We start from the raw sequence: 27645 nt of genomic DNA on the forward strand, positions 1-27645 counted from the left end.
ATCACATAGAAAGGATTCCTGGATCAATGTGTGCTTTTTGTGTCTCTGCTCTGTCTCCTCTAACCCCGAGTCGGTCGAGGCAGATGACTGTTCACACTGAGCCTGTTTCTGATGAAGGTTTTCCTCTCTGTTAAAGGGAATTTTTCCTCTCCACTGTCGCTTCATGCATGCTCAGTATGAGGGATTGCTGCAAAGCCATCGACAATGCAGACGACTGTCCACTGTGGCTCTACGCTCTTTCAGGAGGAGTGAATGCAGCTTGCCAAGACTCAATGAAATCTGTTGGGTTTCCTTAGATAGGAAACTTTTTGACTAATTTGTCTGGATGATTTGATCAAATTTGACTTTAAGTGCCTTGAGATGACATGTGTCGTGAATTGGTGCGACATAAATAAAATTTAATTAAATTTACTGCCATTTCACAGACACTCTCCATCAATACTGACAGGACTTGGGACAAATTTGAGTTCCTAGATGTGCAAAAACTGTTGTGCCCCAGATGACTTGCATTAATAGTTTTGCGAGGAAGTATTTCTCATTTGCTTGTGCTGTGTAGACCTCACATATTTTCCTCCTTCTCCTCCCCACCGTGGCTCCTCCTCTCCCACTGACCCCAGTTTTCTAATTGCATCTCATCACCATTTCCTTTGAGTTTTACCAGCCAAACTCTCAGGTCTGAGGAGGACTTTCTGGTGGCTTTTCCTCTTCCAACGCATGAACACCATCTGAAGCAGCGGTCCCAAAGATTGCACTGCATCCTGGTAAGGTTGCGTTACTTGCTTAAACTGAATTTTAGAGAGAATCTGCAACTTACAATACTCCAGCAAGATGAATTTCTTTGAGAAAAGAACTCTGACTATCCACAGCAAACTGAAGTACTGCAAATGTAATATACTTACGATTGTGCTCTGCCAAAGTTTCACAAACAGCTGTGATTCTGTGCTTTCTGTTGTGAACCCCCCCCCCAAACCAAATAAGACACTAGACACTAGAGATGGTACAGATATTTTTCTGAGTATGCTCTGTCTTCACACTAAATGGTTGTGCTTTACAATAATAATCCTTTTTGCTAGTTTGATCTATTTTTCATTATTTTCCAGTTGCATGGAATAACTATTAGTTATCCTGAGTCACCATGACTTTCTTTCTGAGTATGTTGAGTCATTTTCAACTTCTCCTGAGTGTTGATGTTGAATTATTCTAAGTGTCTTTTCGAGGACTTTAGGTCAATTTTCGCTTCTCTGATTCATGTCCCCTATTTTGTAGCAACGGGCTTCCATTTCGTCCCTTCCAACTTCTATTTTGTACACATAAGCAAATCGTTTTATACCCATTGTACTTAACATTACATTTATCATCATTAAGTCTCCTAAGAGTTAAATATTACTATGAATTCTGGATATAAATTAGCACAGAAATCCTGTATAATCAAATCTAATTAGTATAGCATTCTAGTGTTTTTATTGCACCGTACTTCCAATGCATGTAGTTGACCTTTGTGAAATATGACAGATTATGACCCCTGGACAAACCAGAGAAGCTATGAGTGATATTATGGTGGTTTATATTATTCATCCAAACCATTAAGCCATATTGCCTCAGACGAAACTATGATTAGATTACAGATAAATATTTTAAGTAATCATGTGTCAAAGTGGGTACAAAGGTCCCAGAAGAGGTATGATTTGATGCATAGTTGGAACAAAACATCTATAAACGTTGCACACAAAACAAGCTAAACTTGTAAAGGTCTGAAATGGTGAACAGGAGAAATTACCAGATGCTCTACTTCTGGGTACAGCAATGTGGGATAAAGGGTTCGCTTTGAATTAAACTTTTTTTTTATTGTCTTTTAGTTTTATTGGTAAATGGTCCACACCAATTTCAAATCATTCAATTTGGTTTCTTAACATCGCACAATTCGCAGAAGATGTTTTTACAAGGTACTTTACAAGATAATCAACTCACTCCAATCATCCAGACAGGTTTAAAGTAAATTTCCTACATTCTTGTTACAAAACAATAAAATCAATCTCAGTTTGCTATGCTTCACCTGAAAGAACATGTGGCGACAGCTGCTGGTTGATTCCTTCATGTCTTTAACTTTGCAGTGATCCTTCATGGTGAGCATGCATGTGGCAACAGTCGAAAGGAAAACTCACATTTAACAAGAAGTAAACTCTGTCAAGATCTCTGTGTTGTCATTTTAGTCCTGATTACGTTCCACAAATAAATGGACAATGTCTTTCTTATTCAGCTATTCCAAAATACGCTTATACTGTGTTTTCTGTATCTGGACTGTTTACACAAACAGCATATGTTATCCCTCTCATACGCTGACAAGTATATTGACAGGCAATGGTACTTATGGTGTCTAACCCAGTACTTCTCAAACAGTGGGATTCTGGGTAATCCCCAGAACAATGTCTTTAATGCATTGACAATAAAATGATAAATGATAAGTTAAATTTTTGACCCATTTTTTTGGGATGGGGGCGCAACAGAAAACATTTGGGAACTGCTGGTCTAACTCAATGCCGTGTTGGTTTAAAAATCTTTGAAACGTTCTTTTCTGACTGGAAACAACTAGCTTCTTGTTTTTGTCCTTGAAGTAAGCAAATAAAATAGATGCTTCTAAAATGAACCTCATATAACATTAAATACATCACAGGCTTGTTATCAGTGTATCAACCATCCAGACCATTAAGGTCTTCTGGCTCCAGCCTTCTCTGCATACCTAGAACCAGAACAGTATTTAGTTCCTATGCTCCACTTATCTGGAACAAACTTCCAGAGAACTGTAAAAGTGCTGGAAGCTTGAGTTCCTTTAAATCAAGATTAAAAACACATCTGTTTAGGATTGCCATTGACTGTTCTAGTTAAACTGTTTCACTGAAATTATTTTTTAGATTTGTGGTCCAACAGTTTTTAATATTTGCTTTTAGTTTCCATTTTCCCATGTTTAATTTTGTTTCAATTTTTCTACATTTTATTCCAACTGGCTTTTATTCTGTTTTTAGTTTCCTATGTTTTAATCATGTAAAGCACTTTGCTTTGTCCTTGTACTGAAATGTGTTATACAAATAAATTTGCCTTGCCTTGCCTATATTCATGGTCATTGAGTATTAAAATCCCTTTCTTAGGCAAGGCAAGGCAAGGCAAATTTATTTATATAGCACAATTCAGTACAGAGACAATGCAAAGTGCTTTACATGATTAAAATATTGGAAAATAAAACAGAATAAAAGCAAGTAGGGATAGTGTAGAAACAAAAAAGAACATTTGAAAACAGTAAAACATTTTAACTTGAACATTCAAAGGCAATTCTAAACAAATGTGTTTTTAATCTTGATTTAAAGGAACTCAGGCTTTCTGCACTTTTACAGTTTTCTGGAAGTTTGTTCCAGATAAGTGGAGCATAGGAACTAAATGCTGCTTCTCCATGTTTGGTTCTGGTTCTAGGTATGCAGAGTAGGCTGGAGCCAGAAGACCTTAGTGGTCTGGAGGGTTTATACGCTGATAACAAGTCTGTGATGTATTTAGGTGCTAAGCCATTTAGAGATTTATAGACTAACAGAAGTATTTTAAAGTCTATTCTCTGAGATACAGGGAGCCAGTGTAAGGACTTTAGAACGGGGGTTATGTGCTCTACTTTCTTAGTCTTAGTGAGGACGCGGGCAGCAGCGTTCTGGATCAGCTGCAGCTGTCTGATCCACTTTTTAGGCAGACCTGTAAAAACACCGTTGCAGTAATCAATTCTACTAAAAATAAACGCATGGATTAGTTTTTCCAGATCCTGCTGAGACATCAGTCCTTTAATCCTAGAAATGTTCTTCAGGTGGTAGAAAGCTGACCTTGTAATTGTCTTTAGATGCTTTTGGAGGTTCAGGTCTGAGTCCATCACTACTCCCAGATTTCGGGCCTGATCAGTGGTTTTTAGCTGAAGCGACTGAAGCTGTGTGCTAACTTTTGATCTCTCCTCTATTGGTCCAAATATTATTACTTCTGTTTTGTTTTTGTTCAACTGAAGAAAATTTTGACACATCCATGCATTGATTTCTTCTAGGCATTTACTCAGTGCTTGAATTGGTTCATAGTCACCTGGTGACATGGTGATGTAGAGCTGTGTGTCGTCTGCATAGTTATGGTAGCTGATGTTGTTATTTTTTATTATCTGGGCTAGAGGGAGCATGTAGATATTGAAGAGGAGGGGACCCAGGATGGACCCTTGGGGAACCCCACATGTGATTTTTGTAATCTTCGATGTAAAGTTACCTACTGATACAAAAAAGTCCCTGTCCTTTAAGTAAGATTTAAGCCAGTGGAGAGCTGTACCAGAAAGGCCGACCCAGTTCTCCAGGCGCTCTAACAGAATGGAGTGATCAACAGTATCAAATGCTGCACTGAGGTCCAATAGTACCAGCACGGTGGTTCTTCCACAGTCTGTATTTATATGGATGTCATTAAACACCTTGATCAGGACGGTCTCTGTACTGTGGTGAGCACGGAAACCTGACTGGAAACCATCAAAGCGGCTGGTCGTTGTTAAGAAGGTGTTTAATTGTTGAAATACAACTTTTTCAATAATCTTACTGATAAAGGGGAGGTTTGAGATGGGCCTGTAGTTCTGGAGTAGAAGTTTGTCTAAATTGTTCTTTTTCAGCAGTGGTTTGATAATTGCTGTTTTTAGGGACTGGGGGAAAACACCTGACAGAAGGGACGCGTTTATTATCTGAGTCAAATCAGACGCTATTACAGGTAAAACTTTTTTAAAGAAAGCTGTGGGTAGAACATCAAGGCAGCTGGAGGAGGAACTTAACTGCTGAATGATCTGCTCTAAGCTTTTGTGGTTTATTTCGCTGAAATGGGACATTTTGTCAGAAATAGTTCCAGCTGAATAAAGCATTGGTTCTGGTGTTGATATGGTAGTACAAAGTGATCCTCTAATTTTTAGGATTTTTTCAGTAAAGAAGTTAGCAAATTCGTTGCAGGCCCTGGTGGAGTGGAGTTCGGAAGTCACGGACACAGGAGGATTTGTTAGCCTGTCAACTGTGGAAAATAAGACACGAGCATTATTAATGTTTTTCTTGATGATCTCAGAGAAGAAAGATTCTCTTGCATTTTTCAGTTGTAAGTTATATCTGTAAAGTCTCTCTTTATAGATGTCGTAGTGAACTAGGAGTCTATTCTTTCTCCACCTGCGTTCAGCTTTTCGACATTCCCTTTTTTCACTTCTAACTGATGGAGCATTTCTCCAAGGAGATTTTTTCTTCCCGGGAAAAAACTTCACTTTGACTGGAGCAATGCAGTTAATGATGTCTGAGACTTTAGACTGAAAGTTATCTACTAGCTCATCTACTGAGTTGCAGCCCAAGGTTGAAGTATCAGAGTAAGCTTGAATAAAAGTTTCCGCGGCATTGTCCTTAAAGGTGCGTTTTCTTACGATGTCCCTTTGGCTAAATGAGTCACTGGAAATGATGCTTTCAAAGGTAACAGAAAAGTGATCGGATAAGGCAACATCAGTTACATTGACCTGTGAAATCTTTAGACCTTTAGTGATGATCAAGTCTAAAATATGTCCCTGTTTGTGTGTTGGCTGTTTAACGTGTTGACTTAAACCAAAGTTTCTAAGTGTGTCACACAGTTCTTTTGCACTTCTGTCTTCAGGGTTGTCAACGTGAAAGTTGAAGTCTCCAACAATAATTAAACAGTCATAATCAACACATATCACAGACAGCAGGTCACTAAAATCATTAAAAAAGTTTGATGTGGACTTAGGAGGCCTGTACACATTCAGAAACATAGTTCGTACCGGGCCCTTTACCTGGAGAGCCAAATGTTCAAAAGAGTCAAATTTTCCTAAAAACACCTTTTTACACTTTAGTGAATCATTAAACAATGTTGCTACTCCTCCACCTTTCCTTTGCTGTCTGTGGGTTTTATTAAAAACATTCCCGTCTCTCTCCAATTATCTGAGAGCTACGGCTGCTCCGACTCTCCAGTGTTTGTCCTCTTGTCTGAGCTCCACTTGTGCCAGGAATGCTGACATGCAATTCTCCGTCCCACCCTCATTTTTTCCCACTGTTTCTCTCCACTTGAGTCTCCCGCTCTGCTTCTTTGTGCACAGCTGTTCTGGGTGTAATATTAAACTTTCAGCTGGTACACGTGCTGATAGGATAATTTGGACCTTTCTTCTAACTTCTGCACACTGCTAACAGTGAACCAATCTTCCTCCTGAAGATGAATGCGTTCCCTTTGATCCCCCCCCCCACCCCCACCCCCGCCCAAAAAAGGCTGTGTTTTTAATTTGAACTGTATGTGATAGATAAAGACAGAGCAGTGTGTAAATGTGGAGAAACTGGAAAATAATACATGATTTTGCCTCATAAAAATCGGACAAGTTTGATGTCACGTTGTAGCCGCTGCCCCTTTTCTGTGATGACCCTAAATAAAATCCACAGCAGCCAGTTCCCTTCAGATCTTTGGAATATTTACAATTATATTTACAGCATATAACATGATGCCAAAACTTTTATGATTCACATGTTCAAAAAAGTGAAGGAAGTGTAAATTGATATGTATTCCCTCTTTTTATAATGTGTACTTATAGGGCCTAAATAAACTTACATATATTATATACGTATCAATCCAGTATCACATATACATGGGCATTTAATACATAGCATGCTGGTTTATATAGGTTCTATTGAAATATAATAATTACAGTGGCAAGAACAATCATCATTTCCTTCAAATGATCTTTTAAGCTACTTAATTAAGTAAAAAGCCAACAACTAGCAGTGACCACAACAACAACAACAACAGCAATAAAAATGTAATTTTAAATATTAGATCTGGTAATTAATATGTTTATATGATGGTTTGGACTATTTTTGCAGATTGATTTATTTCAATACTCCACATACTGATACACAGGCGTTTTTCCAGTGGTTCTAAATTTACACATTTTAAACAGACTGAGAACCTTAGTGAGCGAATAACGTCATGAAGACTCAGGAGCACAGCAGCCAGGTCAGGAAGGAAGTTATAAAGAGGTTTATAGCGGGTTCAGGTTATTAAACAATGTCCCATGTCCACCAAAACTGACAGCCCAGGGAAGGGAAGCATTAATCAGAGAAGCAGCCTGGAGGTTTACCGTAACACAGGAGGAGCTGCACAGATACACAGCTCAGGTGGGACAATCTGACAATTATTAGTTGTACATTACACAATAAGAAGACCCTTTTGTTGTTTGCCACAAAACATGTGGGAGAGTGAGTAAACATAGTCGTGGCAGCATCTTGCTTGTTGATCTGAATTCATGCTAGATTATAGCTCGATTGTAGATTAATTTATGGTGCATTCTGATTGAAATGTTAAAACGTTATGAAATGTTAAAAAATAATTATTTAAAATGTGTGTTTCAGAAAAAGTAAATGAATACTAGAATGTAAAAGATTATCACTGAATAATACTTTATATATGTTTGCTCTTGGGTTTAAATCATATGGTATATTTTGATTCAGGGATAATTTTTTAGTTCAAAGATGTTAATCCTTGTTTTCTGTGTGTTTATGTTTAAAGGTTTTTCACTTACTACTACTATTGTTGACTCAACTTTCTAATAAAGGGAAAAAAAAGGAAAGAATCAACTTTGGTGTTTTGAGCGAAATCCTGTGAAATCTCTGGAAGCAAGCTGCCTTTTCAAGTGGGGGAAACCTGCAGTTTAAATCCCAAACAAAAAAGTGGGAACCACTTGACATTGGTACAGGGATGCTATTCTTCAGTGGTTAGGGGAAAACTGGTCAAAGCAAAGTTGAATGGAAAACCGACAGACCTTAATACAGATTAATCCTAGAAAAAAAAAACAAAAAAAAAACTTTTAGAGTCTATAGGAGCTAATACTGGGGCAGAAGTTCATCTTCCATAACCCTAAAGCTACAGCCAAAGCTACAATGTCGTAGTTGACATCAGAACACATTCATCTGATAAAAAAGCCCAGTCCAAGTCCAGACCTCAGTCCAACTGTGGTACTGTGTCAGGTCTTAGAAAAAAAATAATGTTCACAGACATTCTCCATCCAATCTGACTTAGTTTCAGATATTTTGCATAGAAAAATTGGATTTCAGTCTGTAGATGTGTAAAGTCAATAGAGACATACCCCCATAAGACTTACAGCTGTAATGGGAGTGAAACATGGTTCTGAAAGATATTGTCTCAAGAAAGATGAAAACTAATGCATGACCCACTTTCCAGAGTTCAGTTTGTAATAAATGTTGAAAATTATGCATATTTTTCCTTGCACTTAGTAATTGTACACTATTTTGCTTTGTTCAACCGCACACATTACCAAATACATTAAAGCTTGTGGCTGTAATGTGATAAAATGTGAAACAGTGTACATGTTGTCTTTAGCGATCATGAAGAGATCATAAACCCCACCAAAAAAATAAATAAATAAAACATTTCAGTGAAACACCAAAACAACATGCTTAATGGCATTTTATAAAGCAAGAGTGAAGACTGACGTCTCTTTGACTCTGCTAAGGATTGAGAACATTTAATATTTACAATATTTAAGAAAATGCATTTAATAAAAGGCTTTAGGAAATTATATGCATATGTTGTGGCATATATTAATGCCAATGTTAACAAGTGTATGTGATTATTTCCCCCAGTAATAATTATAACATCAATAAAAGATGTCATATAAAAGTCATGTATGTAATTTTTGTAACAGTTTACATTTTTGTAACAGTTTTACTTTGCTTGGGTTGCTAAGTGAGGGGCAGTGCCCGCCCACTGTCATGTAATAGTCTGGAGGTTTTTCAAATGGCTCGTGTCCAGACACCAACAAAACATTTACTAATTGTCAAAAAACAGCTGGATGCTTGTTTTTTTTTTTTTTTTTTTTAGTGCTTGGACTGTTCTATAAGCAGTAGAGATCCGAATGGAAGAACAAAAAGTTCATTTTTCATAATAGGTCAGCTTTAAAACTATATTGGGATGCATTTGATGGATCCATCCATCAATCGTCGTAGCATCTTACCATTCAGGGTCTTTGGGTATCTGGACACAAATCCAGTAGTTACAGGGTAACCATCCTGTAGGTCACTCCCCAAACACGTCACAAGCTCATAGCAGGACTTGCACAGAGAATCATAACCATGCACATTAATAGAGGCAATGTAGAGCTACCAGCTAACTAACATTAATGCTTTTGGACTGCAGAAGGAAATTTTTGAGTAGCCAGAGAAAATGCATGCGGAAAACTTTACATGATATAACAGTTTAGTACTGCAGAATCATGGCTTTAACGTAACTCTTGAACTCTCTAGGGTAGCTCAGTAGGAATAGGCTGCTTACTTCCCATTCAGAAATCTTTGCTACATCTTTGCTGGTTGTGCAGGAGGCTCCACTTTTTTAGCTTCTGGGTCTGACTCAGGGTCAAAGATGTTCTGTTGTACCATTGTGCATCTGTTTGCAGCCATTTTCACATCTCTTAAGTGTGTGTGTAAACATTGAGTTGGGGGTCATGACCAGCTACAGCTTATTTACATAAACTTGGCAGAGCGCTAAAAGCAGCTCATTCTGAAAGGAGCTGAAACTAGGTGAAACTGGGGAGGTGAGATCTCATTATCAGAGAATGATTTTGTGCAAAAGATTTAACAACTCTGCTATACAAAACAAGTGTTTTGTATAGCCCAATGACCTGTCCTAAATGTTTAAAAGGAAGTCTAATAGGTCACCTTTAACCTGTACAGATACAACTAAACCAAAACCATAAACCTGCCCCTGCTGTGTTTCAGGGACAACTTAAGCCTTTTTTGTTCAAAGACAAAAATTTCGTCCTCACAAATAAAATAATATTTATAACAAAATGTAATGGTTTGGGTTCACCTCCCTAAAAAGACTTCCTCAGCAGCCCTCTGGGTCGTTCGTTTAATCTTCAGCAAACTACTGGAGACCAGCAATGTTTCTTTAGGAGAATAGTAACTGTCTCCATTGTGTCTTCTACATCTTTTATGGGTCTTGTTTTAATAATGACTTAAGAAAGACTCTGTCTTCATGGTGGTTTAGGAAAGCAGAGCTAATAAAGTTTTCAAATTCAAGTCAAGCTGTCTGAAATGTCAGCTGATTTATTGGGAGATGCTGGTGAAGATTCCCAGTCACACAGGTCATGATCAATCCAAAAAAAGGTAAAAAAAAACAAAAAAACAACTGGACTTCTACTTTCAAGCTGAAGACGTTTCGATTCCCATCCAGGAAGCTTTCTCAATTAATTTTCTCAAGCCAAAAAACAACAACAACCTTAAACAGAGGAGGACAGCTCACGTTTCAACATTCAAAAACTTACAACACAGCTTTAGGTTTGATTCCTGCTAAGTTTAACCTAAATTCACACCTCCATGCATGTGACCACAACATTTCTCTTTGGGGAAAAGCAAACAATAAGCCTAATGACTCTCTATTGAGATCAGCTCCAGGTTAATCTACATGCGAATCTGAGCTCTAACGAGGCCTCGCTGGAGCTTCCTGGATGGGAAGCGATCAGAATAGAAGTCCAATTGTTTTGTATTTTTAACCTTTTTTTGATTTATTGGGAAGTCCAATTACCTTTTTACTTTTTTCCAGTTTGCATCATTTGCTCCCTCATACTATTCAATTAAATGTTGTTTATATAGCGCCAGTTCACAACACGTGTCAAGGCACTTTACAAAGTCAAACTCAATCAAATACAGATTTGATTGAATTTGTTTATATTATAATGTTTCGTCTACATCTAAACATTTACTGTGCCCTTGGGTTATTTTGCCTATTGTTTTTATAACTGTACATTGATGTTGATAACTTTAACATTAGTGTTCAAAACTGTAATGCTTCTCCTCTTTTCATTTTAGCCCCTACAGTGCAATGAGCTCACTCGGCCTGTCCCCCTTGTTATATTCCCTCATCGTCCTACAAGTCTGCTTTTCCAGCCAGTTGGAAGACAACAAGATCCCTCCCAGTCTGTGCACCGGCCACCCTGGCATCCCAGGCTCTCCCGGGATTAATGGCGGTCCCGGTCAGCCGGGAAGAGACGGAAGAGACGGGAGGGACGCCGCTCCAGGAGAGAAAGGGCAGAAGGGGGACCGGGGAGATCCAGGTACTCCTCTCTGTCTATTGCAGGGCCTTGCGAAGGTTACCAGATAAAATTAGCATAGGTCAGCATAAAAAAAGACTTCCAGCTGTAGCTGCATCAAAGGTATCAGCTTTAAGTCAGATGTGTGCTTATTTTTGATTTTCAGATTGTTATCTGTACAAAATGTTGTCATTTGTACAGATAACATGTACAGATGTACATGTTGTCATGTAAGAACCAACATGCAATAACTAATGTGCAATTCTATTTAATACACTGTGCAATAATCCTGAAAGAAGTGACTTCTGCTGCTACCACACCCGAATATATGTCAATACACATGCGTATAAGTCCACAGTGAATGTACAGAAGACATCCTCTGCCTTATTTCTTTTTGTATTTTTCTTTTTGTATTTTTTCTTTTTGTATTTTTCTTTTTCTTACCTACTCCTTTTGATTCATGGTATAACGAGGACATACTGTATATATTTGATGCACCTCGTCCTACTTGACTCCTCCTTCCTGTGACTACTGATTACTGAGCCGATGTGACATGTGAATTTCTCCAATGTAAGATCAATAAAGCCTATCTTATCTTATTTTTTCCCACTTTACAATCTGGCACCTGCAACCTGTGGTGCCTGTGTTGGCTTGTCGCATACAGTTGTGTCAAAATAGCAGCAGCCCAAACACCATTTACCAGATCAATCACTGTTTTATTTTTCAGAAATTCTGCCTCTACCTGGCAACTAATTTGCAACTAGATGTTTTAGAATAATAGAAAACCATCGGACCCAGCCATTACCAAAAGCACGTTGCTTATTCTGAGCAATTAAATCATCGATCGAAGGGGCAATGTTCAAAATAATAGGAGCGAGGCATTCGTTCGTGGAGTGAGGACATTCACTCTGTGAAAATGGGCGTCAGGCAGGTGGCCCTTATTTGTGCTATCAGCTGGTTATAGTGCATTCCTGTCTAAAAAAAACCCCCAGAAAACTTTGCATTAACACTTCAAACGATATAACGTATGTGCTTAAATGGAAACCAAAACTAGACGGAGCAGAAAGAAAACAAAGATTTTCAACTGAAAAAGGTCTATGATTACCTATGAGTACTGTAGCTATTAAAAGGTACCTACACAAAGCTTATATATGCTCAAAAATCTAAAGTGTACAGAACATGGCACGGGCAACAGAGGTTAGAATAAATAGATCTAGACACTGGCACGCCTAAAGAGAAACAGCGCGTTCAGCGTTTTATGAGAGCTGAGGGAAGCCAGATCGCTCTTTTGGGGTCATTGTCAAACAGCCAAACCCTCATTCCCTCGACAGTGCAATATGGGGATGAGCCTTGTGCTACGGTCAAGGGACCCTGATCACACATCCCAGGGATCATCAATCAGTTGGAATACCGAACCAAAAAAGTTATCAAGGTCGTTTTGAATGTGCCAAAGAAAAACTGTCCTTGAAATGGGAATTCCCCTAAACACACCAGTAGCCGAGCAGCATCTCGGCTCCAGCCCCACATCCTGACTTTAATCCTGCAGAAAAGTGGTGGGGGTGACACCAAAGCCGCTGTTTCTGAGGCTTAACCAAGAAGAGGGGAAAATCATCTAAACCAATCATCACCTCAATTCTCCCCCTCATACGAGTGATCAAAACATTGTTCCTTTAAGCCAGGCCAACAATAACTCTAACGACTCCCCGTTACAGAGGAGTGGACCAGTTTCGGTTCAATCTGCTGGCTTAATGTCTTTAACGACCGCCCATTACTAAGGGGTGGACCTGTTTCTGTTGAATTTGCATGTTATCTAAGCCATTACAAGGCCTTTGTTTGGGCAGTAGTATAACGCTTGTTACTCCACATTACTCCAGACTTTTTGAAAGCTTCCTGGAGAGGAAGCGAAACGTCTTCAACTACGGAAAACAAGTCCAGTTGCTTTGTTTTTTACTTTTTTTGGAATGACAATGACCTGGATGACTGAGAATCTTCACAAAGCAAGAAGAGTAGAGCAACTGTGGATAACTTCTGTTGAACTGTTGAAACGGGCTATATAAGTAAACTTTGATTGATTGATTGATTGATTGATTGATTGATTGATTGATTGATTGATTGATTGATTGATTGATTGATTGATTGATTACGGTGCAGCGATCCTGCGCTGGGAGACCTGTTCACAGCTGCTGGTCGACTACATGCAACCCAGAAGAGAAGCAGATTGCAGAAACAGCGGCGATGCAGCTCAATAATTCACACAAAGTTGAAGCGATTCTCCTATGCGCTAAATGTTTGACTTTATAAAGAAAGACGGAAGCTATTTTCTTGTGAGCTGCTGAATATTCATGTTTTCCGACTTTCTGAGGAGTTATAACAGATTCAATGCATTTTTCTTCACGCTTGTAATTGAAACAGAACGTACCTTGTTCCCTAGAAATAAGTACTTTTAGCTTTAATCACTTTTTTTTGTTAAAGACACCACTTTAATCTTTAAGATAACTGTAAATCCCAGTTGGCTGCAATGTGAAACAAGGGATGGGAGCTTTGATGATCTTTGCTAGCGTTCAGTGTTCATGCTTTTCTTTCTCTTCTCTTCAGGTGAGACTGGAGTGCGAGGCCTGACTGGAGACAAAGGTTACCCTGGAGAAAAAGGGGAGAGGGGCCAGCCAGGGGAGTGCGCAGTGGCTCCTAAATCAGCGTTTAGCGTCAAGCTGTCTCAGAGCCACGCTTTCCCCCTGAGTGTTGCCGACGCGGTCCTCTTTGACACGATACTCCTCAACGAGCAGGGCGATTACAACGCAGAGACGGGCCGCTTCACCTGCAAAGTCCCCGGAGTCTACTACTTTGCCGTCCACGCCACCGTGTACCGTGCCAGCCTGCAGTTCGACCTGATGAAGAACGGACACGCCGTGGCGTCGTACTTCCAGTATTACGGCAACTGGTCCAAGCCGGCCTCTCTGTCCGGCGGCACCATGCTTCACCTGGTCCCGGGGGACCAGGTGTGGGTCCAGATGGCCCTCTCTGAGTACAACGGCTTTTACTCCAGCACCAAGACCGACAGCACCTTCACCGGCTTCCTGGTCTACTCAGACTGGAAAAACTCGGCCGTTTTTGCATGAGGTGTCTGTAAAACACACGGTTTTTCTTTATTGCTTTTTGCGGTTTGAGGAGCTCAGCACAAAGACAGATGAGCTGGCAGTCACACAGAGCGACATCCATTTCCCCTCACAGATGTCGCACGCTGGCCTGTGGAAAGACCCGGGCCTTAAATTCCAAATAGCCATCGCTGCGCCGCATGAAATGAAACATTAATAAATCTTGTAGAGCACATAAAAGGCCCTCGATGATCATGCTTTCTGCCAAATGTTAGGCGAGAAAGTGACAGATGAGAACAATTTGCCGAGCCGCTTCACGGTAAACGTGAGCACGGCAGATTCGGACGCAATTTATGTGCAAATTCAAACCACAGCAGAGATTTCAGTGCGTTTCAGGCCTTCTTTTTTAGAATATAAATATAAGTCCAGCAGATATTTCTATTGAGGATTGGCTTTGAATATGAAACCTGCAAATATGGATGGATGAATGTGTTATTTAGATCACTGGGCAGTAAAATTCAAAACAAAAAACAAGTCAGGAAAGTGCAAATATTTTTTATGCTCAATGCCTGGAAAACACTTTAGGTACATTTTACACCAACTGCACAGGAACTCTGTACACTGATTAATAAACTACAGGAAAAAAATCCAGAGTGTGAGAAATGCTTAAAAGACTCTTCTACACATAAAAGTACATTATCCATCACACAGAGAGGTTTGTTTGCTTCTTGGATAATTTGAGTAAATTTATAAGACACGACACTGTCATGTAAATTTAAACTTCATCTCCCCAAACACACATTTGAACTTGAGAGGGCCCCCGTTTTTAAATCCCCTGGGGACGTGGTCTCCTGAGCAGAACATTAATAATGCATTCTTGTCATTGCATTTAGACTCTTGTAATGTTTTTTTTTTTTCTAGCCTTCCCTGATCATTAATTTCACATCTGCAAGCTGATCAGAACCCAGCAGTCAGACTTCTTACTAAACCCAGTAAAGACTCTCACATCACCCTGGTTTCATGCTCTCTTTATTGGCTCCATGTTGATGTTAAAATTCAGTTTAAAGCGCTTGGTCTCACCCGCAGGGCTCTAAACGACAAGGCTCCTAAACTGTGGATCGGTTTTTTGGTCCCACACATTCCCTTCGCTGACTCTGTGGACACATTTGTTCTGACAGGCTTCTGTCTTCATTTTATCGTTCTTCTTTATGCTTGTTTCTACACTCCATACAGCATAAATGTGATTTGTGCTTTACAGCTCTTTGGGACTTTGTGTCTGTGAAAGGCACTTTATCAACTTAGCATTTCCTTCTATCAGGCTGACATCAGGACGGATTAATTAAAGGCCAGTCATTACTTTGCATTCTGGTCCACAGCCATGCTGGAAGAGGAAGAAGCTGTTCCCACGAAGCTGGGAGCATGGCACTGTGCCTCGGCTTCCTTTGACTTCCCGATGTTTTTTATGAGACCTTCAACATAGAGAAAACTGGACTTATAGCACAGGCGGCATCCTATCCACTCAGATCGACCCGTTCTTTTATAAATGTTTGCAGAAACAGTCTGCAGGTCTGGGTGCTGGATTTTTTTTTACATCTTGACAGTGACCCAAATGAATGCCCCTGTAGCTCTAGATGCGCAGAAGTAAAAGAGGATGGATCGCGTGATCAATACGAGGTGGTCAAAGGTGTTTCGGCAATAATTTCCTCTGAATTCAGGGAGTTTCAGCAGCTACGATACGTTAGCTTATCTCAACGTCAACTTCTGCGCTCACTGTGTTCAAAGGCTGTCCTGTTAGTCTGACCAGACAATGAACCCAACACTAAAAAAACACCTTCACGACAAGTTATGCAACAAATTTCAACAAATACTTAAAACTTCAAGATGAAAAGTTTGAATGTCATTTTAACGTTGCATTGTATCCGGTTTTGTAAATATATGATCCTTTTTTTGTAAACAGTGGATAAATATAGGGGATTAAAAAAAAATTGCCTCTTTTGTTTCAAAGAAAATGCTTACAGTTGGTTTAGGATCAGATGATGTCAGCAAAAGCACTTTGTTGCTTTTTATTCCGACTCATCAATGACTGGTGAATAAATGGGAAATATTAATTTTCCGCGGTATTTACTGTGTTTTCCCTGTTTTTAATGAGCCTACCATTTCCCTGTAATTTCCTGGACTCTTGCGTCACGTTTCAACACCGCCAGCTGCTTTGTGTAAATATTTTTTATGCCAGCCAGTAAAGAGGTACTGTTCTCATTAAGAAATAATTGTTAATGTAGAAAGTTCAGGTCTAACAAGATGTAATAATGCTGTGAACATACATGACATCAGGCAAATGTCATCCTGCTTTCTCCCTCCAGTGCGCCCGGACATAATGGAGGTAGAAATATGCGCTCATAACCTTTCCCTCCAGGACCAAAGGAAGTTAATTAATCTTTCTTTGGCATCAGTCACTTATTTCCATTGGTTCACAGCCTGCAAATTGCTCTGGAAATGTCACATTGTTGGCTGAATCATGGGCCGGGGCGAGTGTCTGGCTGAGTAAGGTGAGACTTTGACTCCTGGATTAAAATCTAAGGATATAAAGGGTGAAAAGATGAAGTGTCGTTGGAAATAACAGGAAACTGAGGAAAAAAGAACCCCGGAGATACTGAGATCTGATTTCCTGAAAGCTGAAAAGCATCAACAAACAGTATATTTGACACTGTCCATAAACATTGCTGCCAACTTCAGCTTTTCAACATATTCCACTTGCTTTAAATAACGGGGGGAAATTTTCTTTCATGCTGATGATGGAGAATCCAGAGTTTCCACGGCTCTTGTTTTGTCTTGGACCATTCAAGCGGGCTGATTTGTTTACCTGTTAAATATCAGGAGAGTCGTTTAAGGATAACATCGAGTAAATGGCATTTAGAAGTTTAAAACCGTTTCACATTTACAGCATTAAATGTAGCCGCCAGAGTGCAGCCTTAAAATGTTTTATTTCCTGATAATGTGTTGGCTTTAAGGATAGGGTTGTGAAACTCCACACTGGTCTGGACTCTTTTGTAGCCTCTGATGATTTTTCTGATTTTTAGCTGCCTCCATCTTCCGGCTTCCCTGCTCCTGCTGGAGAAAATCATCGCCTCGGCGTGATGCTGCCACCTTCTAACTTTACTTGTCATTCCACTTAATTTATTGACACAGTGCCAAGTCAAAACAAAAAGTCTCAACACACTTAAAAACCCAAAGGGAACATCCAATTTATACAAGGAAACATATAGTTAATGCAATTTTGGTCTTATTGACCAAAGTCTATAACATGCAATCCAATTTGATCTTAGTTATATAATGACGCACCCAAGTTTGTTTTTATTACAGATGGTTACATTTTTGTTTATTGATTTCATTAAACCTTTATTTGGCCAGGTAAAAGAGATTGAAACCTCTGTTACAATGGTTACCTGACAGCAACACACGTCATAGTACACATAACAAATACAATAAAAAAGAAAAACCCAATCATTGATGTAATAAAAAAAAGAATAAGACTGACAATTAAAATGCAAGAGCAGTAGTTTCAGTGAAAACTTAAAAAGCTAAACTGCAATAAGATTGTTTGCTAAAGATTTCTATCTAAAGAAACCCAGTCATTTGATATTATCTACTCAAAAACTATAACTTTGGATCTATCTATCTATCTATCTATCTATCTATCTATCTATCTATCTATCTATCTATCTATCTATCTATCTATCTATCTATCTATCTATCTATCTATCTATCTATCTATCTATCTATCTATCTATCTATCTATCTATCTATCTATCTATCTATCTATCTATCTAAAGCCAGAATAAGAGATGAATTATTGGAAAAATACAAACCTGATCAATAAGCTTAGCTATTATTGACAAAGTTCTTTCTTTAAGTATCTCAATTCACCTATTAAATGCATTATATAGATTGATTACACACAGGTTTCCAGTTTTTACTTCTGCCAGTTACAAGGATTTTTCCTCCATTACATCAGACTGAAACATTTTAGTACAGCCATGTTTTTTCTAATTTATTGCCTATGCCTGTGTATATGTAAGGCATTTAGGAGTCTCATTTTTCCTTCAACTCTAAGCAGAGTTGGTTTTTCCACAGTTGATTGTCCCACTTTGTTCAGCAGGTGGCAGCGTTGTATCACCGCTCAGCTACTGAAACACTGAATGCATAAAGAGGCAATCATCATCACTTCTGTCCAGACAGCAGCAGCACGCCTGTTTCTGATTTCACTGCAAAGATCTGCCCAGTTGTGTCAGTGACTGGATCATAATAAAATCCTGCAAGTGGTAGATGAAGATTGCATTTGTTAAATACAGATTTATCTGATTGTTTCAGTGCTGTCAATAAACTAAACATTGAAAATTTCCTTACAGGGTTTTAGATTTAACAGAAAGGCTCGAGGAGCTTTTTTCTTGTTCTTATAATACATACCATCAAAACAAATGACAGCAGTTCTTTGCATTTTTTATTAAATGATTCATAAACAAAGGGTCAAATGTCAGATAACTGCAATCATGGACATATTATTGAATGCAAATGTAACGTTTTATAAAATATTAACACCCATATTGTCTGCTGCCTTTAACAATGAGCAGAGAGGTCAACAGGTTGATCTCTCCAACCTCTGCTCATTATAAATGCATGAAAAGCCACACAGCACTTAGACTCTTTCTCTGAAAATATGTAAATACTTAATGGAGTTTTAAAATGTCTGCACAGCAGCGGCAGAAACAGGAATAAGTTGCTTCAGCCGCCGGGGTAGAGTCGGTTTTACTCTCAATAACGACTCAAAATGATAAATCAGGAGGATTCATGTCACGCTCCATTTAAATGGAACATTTAAACCTCGTTTAGCCTGAAAAATAATTTACCCAGAAACATTTTGTAGGGATGTTTTCATTGGCTTTTGTCTACTTAATTACTAATGAAACCAGACTTTTTTCTTTAAAAAAGCACCGTTCAGTAAGAAAATGACAGGACTGGAGATCTAAACTTTTGTCCTAAATGAGAAAATTGGATCTGTTTACCCATAAAAAAAGGTAAGTTCTGGTCTGAACTGGGAAGTTTCCATGAAGTGCGGAAGAAACGTCAGCTTGGATTTGCTATAAAAAAAAACATAAATCCAAGCTGCATATCTAGACAAAGTTATATTTGCTGCAAAATTACATCTGTGTTACGTTGAAAATACAGGATAATAAATGTTACTAAAAGCTTTTCACCCCCTAACGATCAGGTTATAGTAACTGTTTGACATCATATTTGTTCTTTTTTTTGCTCCAAATAAAAAAGTAGATTCTTAATAATGTTAACTGAAAACAGGATTCTAAGTATAAAGACGCCATTTTGGTGGCAATTGTGCTTTGCTACATAAATAACTCCAAGCTGTGTCTGTGGGGTTTGTACAGAAAACCTTAAGCCTCTGCAAACTCTTATGAACCACATACTTGATCTCCCCCTTAATATAAATGTATTGCACTTTAAGTTTATACTATATATTGGGAAACTAAGAAGACATATAGATAAACTTTGTCATTTCTGCAGGGATTTGTTGTAGGATAAATACCATGGTAAAGATGGTAAAAGTAAAGATGACATCCATGTTATGCGTGCTCTGTTGAAAGATTTTGACCTTACAAGTGTAATTTTTATGCTAAGAAAGCCTTTAAATGGGTATTGCACACATATGTCACAATAGAAAAGGGCAGTTTATAGGTTAATACCTGGTGCTCAGAGATCATAAAGATATTGAGGATTATGATGAGTTTACACAGACACCAAATGTTCCAGTGTTCAAATATATTTAAATATATTTGTCTGTCATCATATACTATCTATTTAAACAACAGCCCAAACCTTTTTGAGTTTGGTGCCATCCAGGAGCTTTTTGTGTTCTTTGCTCCAAAATGATTATTGTGTATTTGTGATCATTGTTCTGTTGGGACAAGTTTCAACCAGCTAGCTCCTGATTTTACATAACAAATTAGTCCTCCTTCTTCATTACTTTATCCACTTTGTACAATGCACCTGTGCCACTGGCAGCAAAGGACTTAAAAGCATGATGCTGCCACCACCATGCTTAGCAATTAAAAAGATTCGAAAACCTCACATTTACTCCTTCAAACTGTTTTCTACCCATCATTGCTGAACCGGCACCCTCTCAGTTCATCACGGTGACGTTTGTTTCACTTGGGAAGGTAACGCCGGTGTTCCAGGGGTTTTGATCCCGGTTGTTTCCTGGACATGTGAACCAATTTCCTTTAATTTGAGGGAAACATTTTGAGTCGGATGTTTAAAACCTGGACACAGCTGGTTGCTTTAAGAGGAAAATGTTCCAAAAACCACACATGGTGACCAGTTTTGAAACGGGTTAAGCAGGCTAACCATTAAGCTTCAGGAATGGCCCTGAGCTTGATCCTGTTGTAGGTGTGCAGATTTTGTTTAAAAGCAAACCAGTTTAAATGAGCTCTACCAAGTCTGCAGAGCAGAGCGGTCAAATAACCAGGGATAATTATGCCAGAAGCGCGTTGATGCCAACAACACGGGTTTGCTACCAACGCAGCTTGCTAAGGGACATATTTCTAAATATTAGCGCAGGATGTGGAGAGCTACATTTGGGTGTTTATGTCTAGTTTTCATCTTGTGCTGATTAAAAAAAAATCAACAACAAAGTCAAAAATATTACAAATTCTTGTTTTTTCTTAATTGATCGACTTTGCTTGCTGTATAATCCTTCCACATTGAAATAACAGCACATCAAATGCATCATTTACCCCGCCCCCTCTTCCCAAGTTAATTAGCTATTACTTCTCCTCACATCAGTAATCCACAACACTCCCAGCCTATTCAATTCAATTTTATCTATATAGCGCTAATTCACAAAACGTCATCTGAAGGTACTTTACAAAGTCAAATTCAATCTAATAGGATCCTTTGGATCCACTCAAACTCAGCATAAACTCTGTTGTAATGCCTTAAAGCTGAAGGTTCAGACGAGGTTAACTCAGGATGTTCGTGTTAACAGAGACGCCGCTCATAAAAATAAAGAAATAAATAGATCCTGATTAACGCAATGGAGATTTCCCACAGAGCTCCCAAAACACTGAGGTCAAAGAGGCGAGAGGCTGAATCCCTGAAGCATAAAGCTCTCTTTAGTAGTGGCTGCTTCCTGCTGTCCCCCCCAACACTAAACTTCCTCTCTCCTGCCAACGCTGCTGAGGCCTGACTAAAGCAACTCGGCTGCTGTTGACTTTGCTGAGCAAAGATTACTTAAAGAGTTGATAATCAATCAGCTGTGAAAAAACAAAAAAACATACAATGAAATCAAGCAAATGTCTCAATCAGTCTAATCTTCCATGTCAATGATTGCATTCTTCAACAGCCGCAGACGTCTTTCCTGATGATAGGGGCGTGTTTAACGGGAAGCAAAATGAATAAATCCACAAGGCTTAGAGGAATTGTCATGGCTATAAAAAATGGCCATCGGTGCATACCCCCCCCCCCCCCAGCTGCCTTCCTGCAGCTCCATATTCACATTCTTGCACGGAGCATTCCCGTTATCTTTGCAGATGGGAGACATGAAAGGCGAGCTATCTTTGGACTCAAGTGTTTCTCTGTCTCTGCTATCAGAAGTGTTCACAAGTAAAAGGATCCTGTGATCTCATCTGTGGAAATATTTCATCATAGCATCCGAGCCGTGAAGTTCTTCCAAATCCCTGAATTTAGATGTTTTGTCCCACACTGAAAAAAACAAACACTGGGAAGTCATGGATTGTCGCTCTATTAGTTTACTTTTTAGCCAGGAATTAAACTGGTTCTTCTCATCTCGCAACTCTAAGAGCAGTGTTGGATGATTTGGACCTAATAGGATGAAACTGATCTTTCTTTTTCTGTTCCAGAGCTTTGAAATGAACAGAAATAATTCATTTTTATTGAGACATTACAACCTATTAACACTATTTTTGTCCAAACTAGACTCAGAACAACACTCATACATAAAAAAACCTAATTCTGATTGAAAACAAGGATTTCTTCTATTAAAACCTACTAAGTCATTGCCTTTGCAGCCTCTTTTTCACACATTCAGCCGTGGAGCAGGTCTTTCAACTGCAGTGACTGCGTTGCCAAATAACTGGTACGTTGCTGCACAGTTACTTTTAATGACTTAAAATCAGCCACGGCGTACTTTAAAAACCTGCTGTGGCGTTTGCCACGCTAAAAGCTTTGTCTTTCAGTAATTGCACATTAGGCTCTTGGGCCCTGCAGAGATTGCTGCAGCAGTGAGCAAAGCGTTCGGTCAGAGGCTCATCACCCAGCAGGACAACCACCGTGAAAGCGCAGCTTCAGTGGGACGGTTTAGATCAAGGTATGTTCATGTGTCCTAATGGATCAGTGAAAGAGCAGCCCTAAAGATAGCCGAGAATCTTGAGTCATCTTGCCGACCCACTTTTGATTGGTGGGATTGCTTTTTCTTTTTTTTATGAGAATAAAGTCATATTTTTCTAAGAATTCTTACAAGAAAATGCAGTCTTCAACTACGTTAAAACGAGGAACATGGAGCATTTTGTAGTTTTACTTTGGTATCGGTTTCACAAAGAACGACAAACTAAATCTTTTTAGCACAGCATCAAATCACCTTGCGACCCCCCCCCCCCCCCTCCCAATTGGGTCACAACCCCCACTTTGGGTAACCCTGCTCTAAAGGACCTAAAGCTGTTATTGCAGCTAAATATAAATATATAGACTGTTCAGATTTTAATTTGGCAAATTTAAAAACAATGTATCCTTCCCCTTTCCATCTTTACAAGAATGGACTAAGAACAGCTTGTCTAGTTGTCCAAAGCTATTAAAGAATAGTTATCCCAATAAACTGCAGTGAAAGCTGGTTCAACAAAGCATTGAATCTCCTGCTTTAAATACTAATACCCACCTGTATTTTTTAATCTTTCATTTGCAAAAGACTTTAAAAACTGCATCCTTTTCCTTCCACGTCACGGTTATATGCTTTGTTCTGTTGCTCTATTGCAGGGGCCTGCAACCTTTACAGTCTAAAGAGCCATTTTGCCTGTAGTCCACTTGAATTGAACTCGTTTAGAGCCGCAAATGTTGCCTGGATTTTTGAAAAAGAGACAAGTTATAATTTTTGATAAAGATCTACTGTAGGAAATATGTTGTCATTGTTAAAGAAACGCTCCTTTATGTCTATTTTGAGGCTAAAAAAAAAAAGAGGATGGATGGGATGTTATTTGTGGATAATGATGTAAAAAAAATAAAAAATCAAACATAATGAATAAATATTGATTTAAAATTAAAGATTACTGGCACTTTCAGCATCAATCTGTTGTGAAAATTAAAAGCAATTATTCCAAGAAAAAACTGATAAACCTGCATTTATTATCATTATTACATTTAAATACCATAATAAAAATATAATTTGTAGCCAAAGTGATTAAGAGCCACAGTGGACGGTCCAAAGAGCCACAGGTTGCAGACCCCTGAGCTATCACATAAAATCTCAATTAAATACTTCAGTTTGAGGTGGTTAAGTGACAAAATGTTTAAAAAGTTTAACAGTTATAAATAGTTTAGAAAGGCAGAGAACATCCAGGTCCTCCAGGGTGAGCTGGAGAGTCCATGGGGAAAAGAATATCCTCTTTCGCCCCCACTAGCTCAGAAAACTTGACGTTTTACAGATAAAAAGCAATGATAATTAAAAAAAAAAAATAAATTGTAATGCATTATTGATTTATTGAAACACCTCAAACTTGTATCCAAGTGTCCAGCTTTAAAACGCGTCTCTTGGGCTCGTGAAAAAAAAAAAAGACAACATACAGTTCATTCACTGACTGATTTATTCTGAAGTTTCCGGTTACACGGCAACCATCGTGTTAATAAAAAAACAACAACAAAAAAAACAACCATTACATTCACATTTTCCGCTCACATCGTCTCAAAACTGCTCACACAGCTAAACGTTTCAGGTACATCAACAGATAACAGTCGTGTCGCGCTAACAGGGAATGCCGGCGGTGTTTTAGGAAATACCTGAGAGGAAGAGCTTAGGACCGGACAAGGAGCCGGGGGAGACCAGCCTGTTGTTACTGTGCGCCTCCCACTGCCAAGTCACATTAAGAGGAGACGACAAAAGAAAGCTTTGAAAAAAGCAAATTGGCCACGTTTCAGACCTGATCCCCCCTCCCAACTCGGTCAATGAATAACACTGCTACACCTGGAGACCAAAACAACATCCTGTAAACTTCAAGCAGATCAATAGGTGAAGCCTTATTGGTTTATGCTCCTTTTTTAAAAAAAACGTCACAAATCTGGTTTATCACATCGTCTGCGAAAAGCCTTTCTAGATCATTTGGTGGTGAGTCGCAATAACACACCTGAGAAGGGAAGACTGGGAAATCAACGGGAAATAAAGTCAGAGTGTAAACAAAACGCAGAAAAGGGCCGAATGGCGGAGCACGGCGTTGCGCTAACGTCTCAAAAGCTCTGCGCCCCGATTGGCGGGACGTCTGTAAGACGTAAGGCGCGATGTTAGCAGCCCGGCGCCAAACTCAATACACACAACCTGCGACACCTGAGACTCAGCGACGCAGGAGCCAGAATGTCAAACCATGTTGGTCTGAGACCGTCCAGGAGATTGCTGCAGATGTCCCTACAAGCAAGCGCTGGTACACATCCGTAGACAACGATTTCTTAGTTCCCACAATGCAAAGCAGCAGTGATACACACACAGCAGAGCTGAACTGGACTTTGCTTGGCGAAGTCTATCTTTAACATACACAACCTTTGATTAGTGCACGTATGTAGAGCGCTTCTCTGGAAACAGGAACGTTCCTCGGATTAAAAAGCAACTAGAACACCGCAGGGTGGTCGTTTAGGACGAATCAGCGAACGAAAGCGGGAATCTCAGGCAGCGTTAATCAGGGGAAAACCTGCTAGATTAGTGTCAGAACGGCAGAAACTATCCTATGTGAAGAGAAGCACAGGAGCAGGCTTGTTGGATGTGTTGGTTTCGGCACATTTCTCTCAAAGAACCCAACGTTTGAAACCTCTCTCTCCCTTTAAGACCTCCGGAAAAAAAGCTCAGCCTGAGCAGAACCCAATCAGGTTTTGGTCACAACATTTCCGAGCACCATTAAAAATAAAACCCAATTTACACGTTTGGTGACTGAAGACAACCAGAAAATAATGAAATGAAAGCAACAACTTGGAGAAGTGGCGTTATATATATATTGGGCTCCTCTGTGTGGTTGGGGGGGGGGGGGGGGGGGGGGGGACACTTTAAGGCTCAGAGATACACGTCCATGGTGTCCAGGATCATGCGACGGCACAGCGGGCAGTTCTGCTGGTAGAGCGGCTGCCTCAGCAGGATGTCGGTGCAATCCCTGCACAGGCACAGGTGTCGGCACGGCAGCAGCACCACCGTCTTGGTGCAGTCCTGGCAGATGACGCACTTCTTCCTCTCCTCCTGCTCCTTCAGCAGGGTGAGCAGACTTTCGGCCGGCAGCGGTTTACCGTCCTGGCCCAAAGACGGCGACGCCTTCAGCGGCCCGTCTGAGCTCGACGACGGCGAGGCCCGCGACTCCCGCAGGGCTCCGTCCCCGGCTCGTCCGTCCGGCGGGTCCCGGCGCTCCTCCCCGGGCTCGCCGTCGCCTCTCGCCCTGCCGCCGGCGTCCCTGTGGAGCAGCGTCCGCAGCACCAGGCCCAGCGGGCTGCTGTGGCGGGACAGCTGCCGCCAGAAGCGTCTCTCCAGCAGGGAGAGACGCCGGAGCCGGAGCTGCAGGTGCCGCGCGTTGCGCTGCAGGGCGCCGGGGGTCCTCCACAGGGCCGAGGAGAGCCGCCACGTGACCCGGAAGAGTCTGCGCAGCGCGGGGAAGGAGTTCACGTAGACCAGCGCGTGCACGGCCGCCTGCCGGCCCAGTCTGGGGTTCAGGTAGCAGGTGGTAACCAGGGCGACGGCGACGGTGAGCAGCAGGCCGTAGACGTTCAGCACGAAGACGGAGACGAACATGTGGAGCAGGGAGGCCGCCACGTCCAGGAGGAGCTTGCAGGGAGACCACAGGAAGGCGGAGGTGCCGGCCAGGCTGCTGTACAGGAAGGTGAAGAAGGTGAGGGTGAGCTCCAGCGCCTTCTGCAGCGGACTGGACACCGTCTGCCACACGCCCACGGCCGCCACGTACGCGTTCTGGGTGGCGATGAGCGCGAAGTTCACCACCGTGTTGGTGAAGTAGACCACCAGGCTGACGGCGATGCCGCAGCCCTCCAGCACGGACACCACGCCCCGGCACAGGTGCTCCCTCCCGCGCAGCAGGATGTGCATGGACAGGTAGCCCACCATCTTCAGGCTCTCCAGGAGCCCCTCCAGACCCAGCACCGCGTCCCCCAGCTGGCTGACGGCGCCGTGGGCCAGGCCGGAGGCGGTCTCCGCCGCGTAGACGACGCAGAGCAGCGCCAGGTTGGCCAGCTGCAGCAGCAGGCTGAGGACCAGGGCGGGCAGGTTGGCCACGAAGGCGGCGACGGCCAGCAGGGTCCTCACCACGGTGTGGACGAGCAGGAAGTTCAGGTCCAGCAGCAAACCGGCGACGTCCAGGCATTTCCCGACGGTGGAGATCACGAAGTTCACCAGCCCCATGCTGCTCTCAACCGGTTACCTCTCCGTGCTCAGAGGTCGCGTCCATGCGCGTTCCGCTCAGCTTCCGGTCGGCCAAACGCTACATCTTGAACGGCCCTTCGCTTCTTTGTTGAACCGGAGCCGCCGCAGGCCGCTTCATCTCGTTTAACCCACGTTTAACGTGTTTTTTTTTGTTATGAGCGTGCTTATCAAGTCTCCTGCACACTGAAACCACGGGATCTCGTCGCAAACACACGCGTCGCCAGAAGCGGATGTTTGGTTTCAAACAGCCCGTTGACACTTCCGTTTACTTTCCTGGTTTCGTTTTAGCTCTGCGGTCCAAACGCGGCGCGGCGAGGCCTCCCCGGTTAAACGCCGATGTCGCGGAATATTCAGAATGTGGACAGGCGTCGACAGAGACCAAATGCACGGAGGGAAAAAACTCTCGCAGAAAGATTTGATGTGTTTATCGTTGACGCCGCCATATTTGTTTTGGGCAAGTCAGCTGACTTCCTTTCTCGGGATGGGAATTACGACTTTTTCCCCGGGATTCATATCGTTTGGTTCATTCAGAAGAACCGATTCTTTTAGGTGCCGAACAGCTCCGGTGGCCGCTTTTATTGCGTTGCCTCGTTGAATTGGCATGTTATTATACAAGCATGCTTGGTAACAGGGGTTTTCGAAAAAATAAAGAAGAAGAAGAAGAAGAAAAAAAAGAAACGATCACTGAGGCTTTCATTCAGCTTATTCAGATGAATCGTTTCCATTTAAGAGTCTAT

The 27645-nt window shown here is 40.9% G+C and overlaps 2 protein-coding genes across 3 annotated transcripts; one reads left to right on the top strand and one right to left on the bottom strand.

Annotated features, from left to right (window-relative positions):
• The first annotated feature begins 655 nt into the window (after window positions 1-655).
• On the top strand, window positions 656-16334 carry c1qtnf5 (C1q and TNF related 5). Of its 2 annotated transcripts, XM_021319296.2 has the most exons (4): window positions 656-761; window positions 10902-11146; window positions 13718-14239; window positions 15145-16334. In XM_021319296.2, exons 2-3 carry the CDS (start codon window positions 10915-10917, stop codon window positions 14236-14238), a joined length of 753 nt encoding a protein of 250 aa, XP_021174971.2. In that variant the 5' UTR covers window positions 656-761; window positions 10902-10914; the 3' UTR covers window position 14239; window positions 15145-16334. The 2 variants fall into 2 exon arrangements, with proteins under 2 accessions (XP_021174971.2, XP_012723495.2); XM_012868041.3 differs by having other exon boundaries at window positions 13718-16334.
• A 7743-nt stretch (window positions 16335-24077) lies between these two features.
• On the bottom strand, window positions 24078-27384 carry rnf26 (ring finger protein 26). The gene has a single exon (XM_012868017.3). The coding sequence runs from the start codon at window positions 26885-26887 to the stop codon at window positions 25544-25546; it is 1344 nt and encodes a 447-aa protein (XP_012723471.2). The 5' UTR covers window positions 26888-27384; the 3' UTR covers window positions 24078-25543.
• Window positions 27385-27645: the final 261 nt, after the last annotated feature.

The sequence above is a fragment of the Fundulus heteroclitus genome, chromosome 18, assembly GCF_011125445.2.
Source record: "Fundulus heteroclitus isolate FHET01 chromosome 18, MU-UCD_Fhet_4.1, whole genome shotgun sequence".
NCBI lineage: Eukaryota > Metazoa > Chordata > Actinopteri > Cyprinodontiformes > Fundulidae > Fundulus > Fundulus heteroclitus.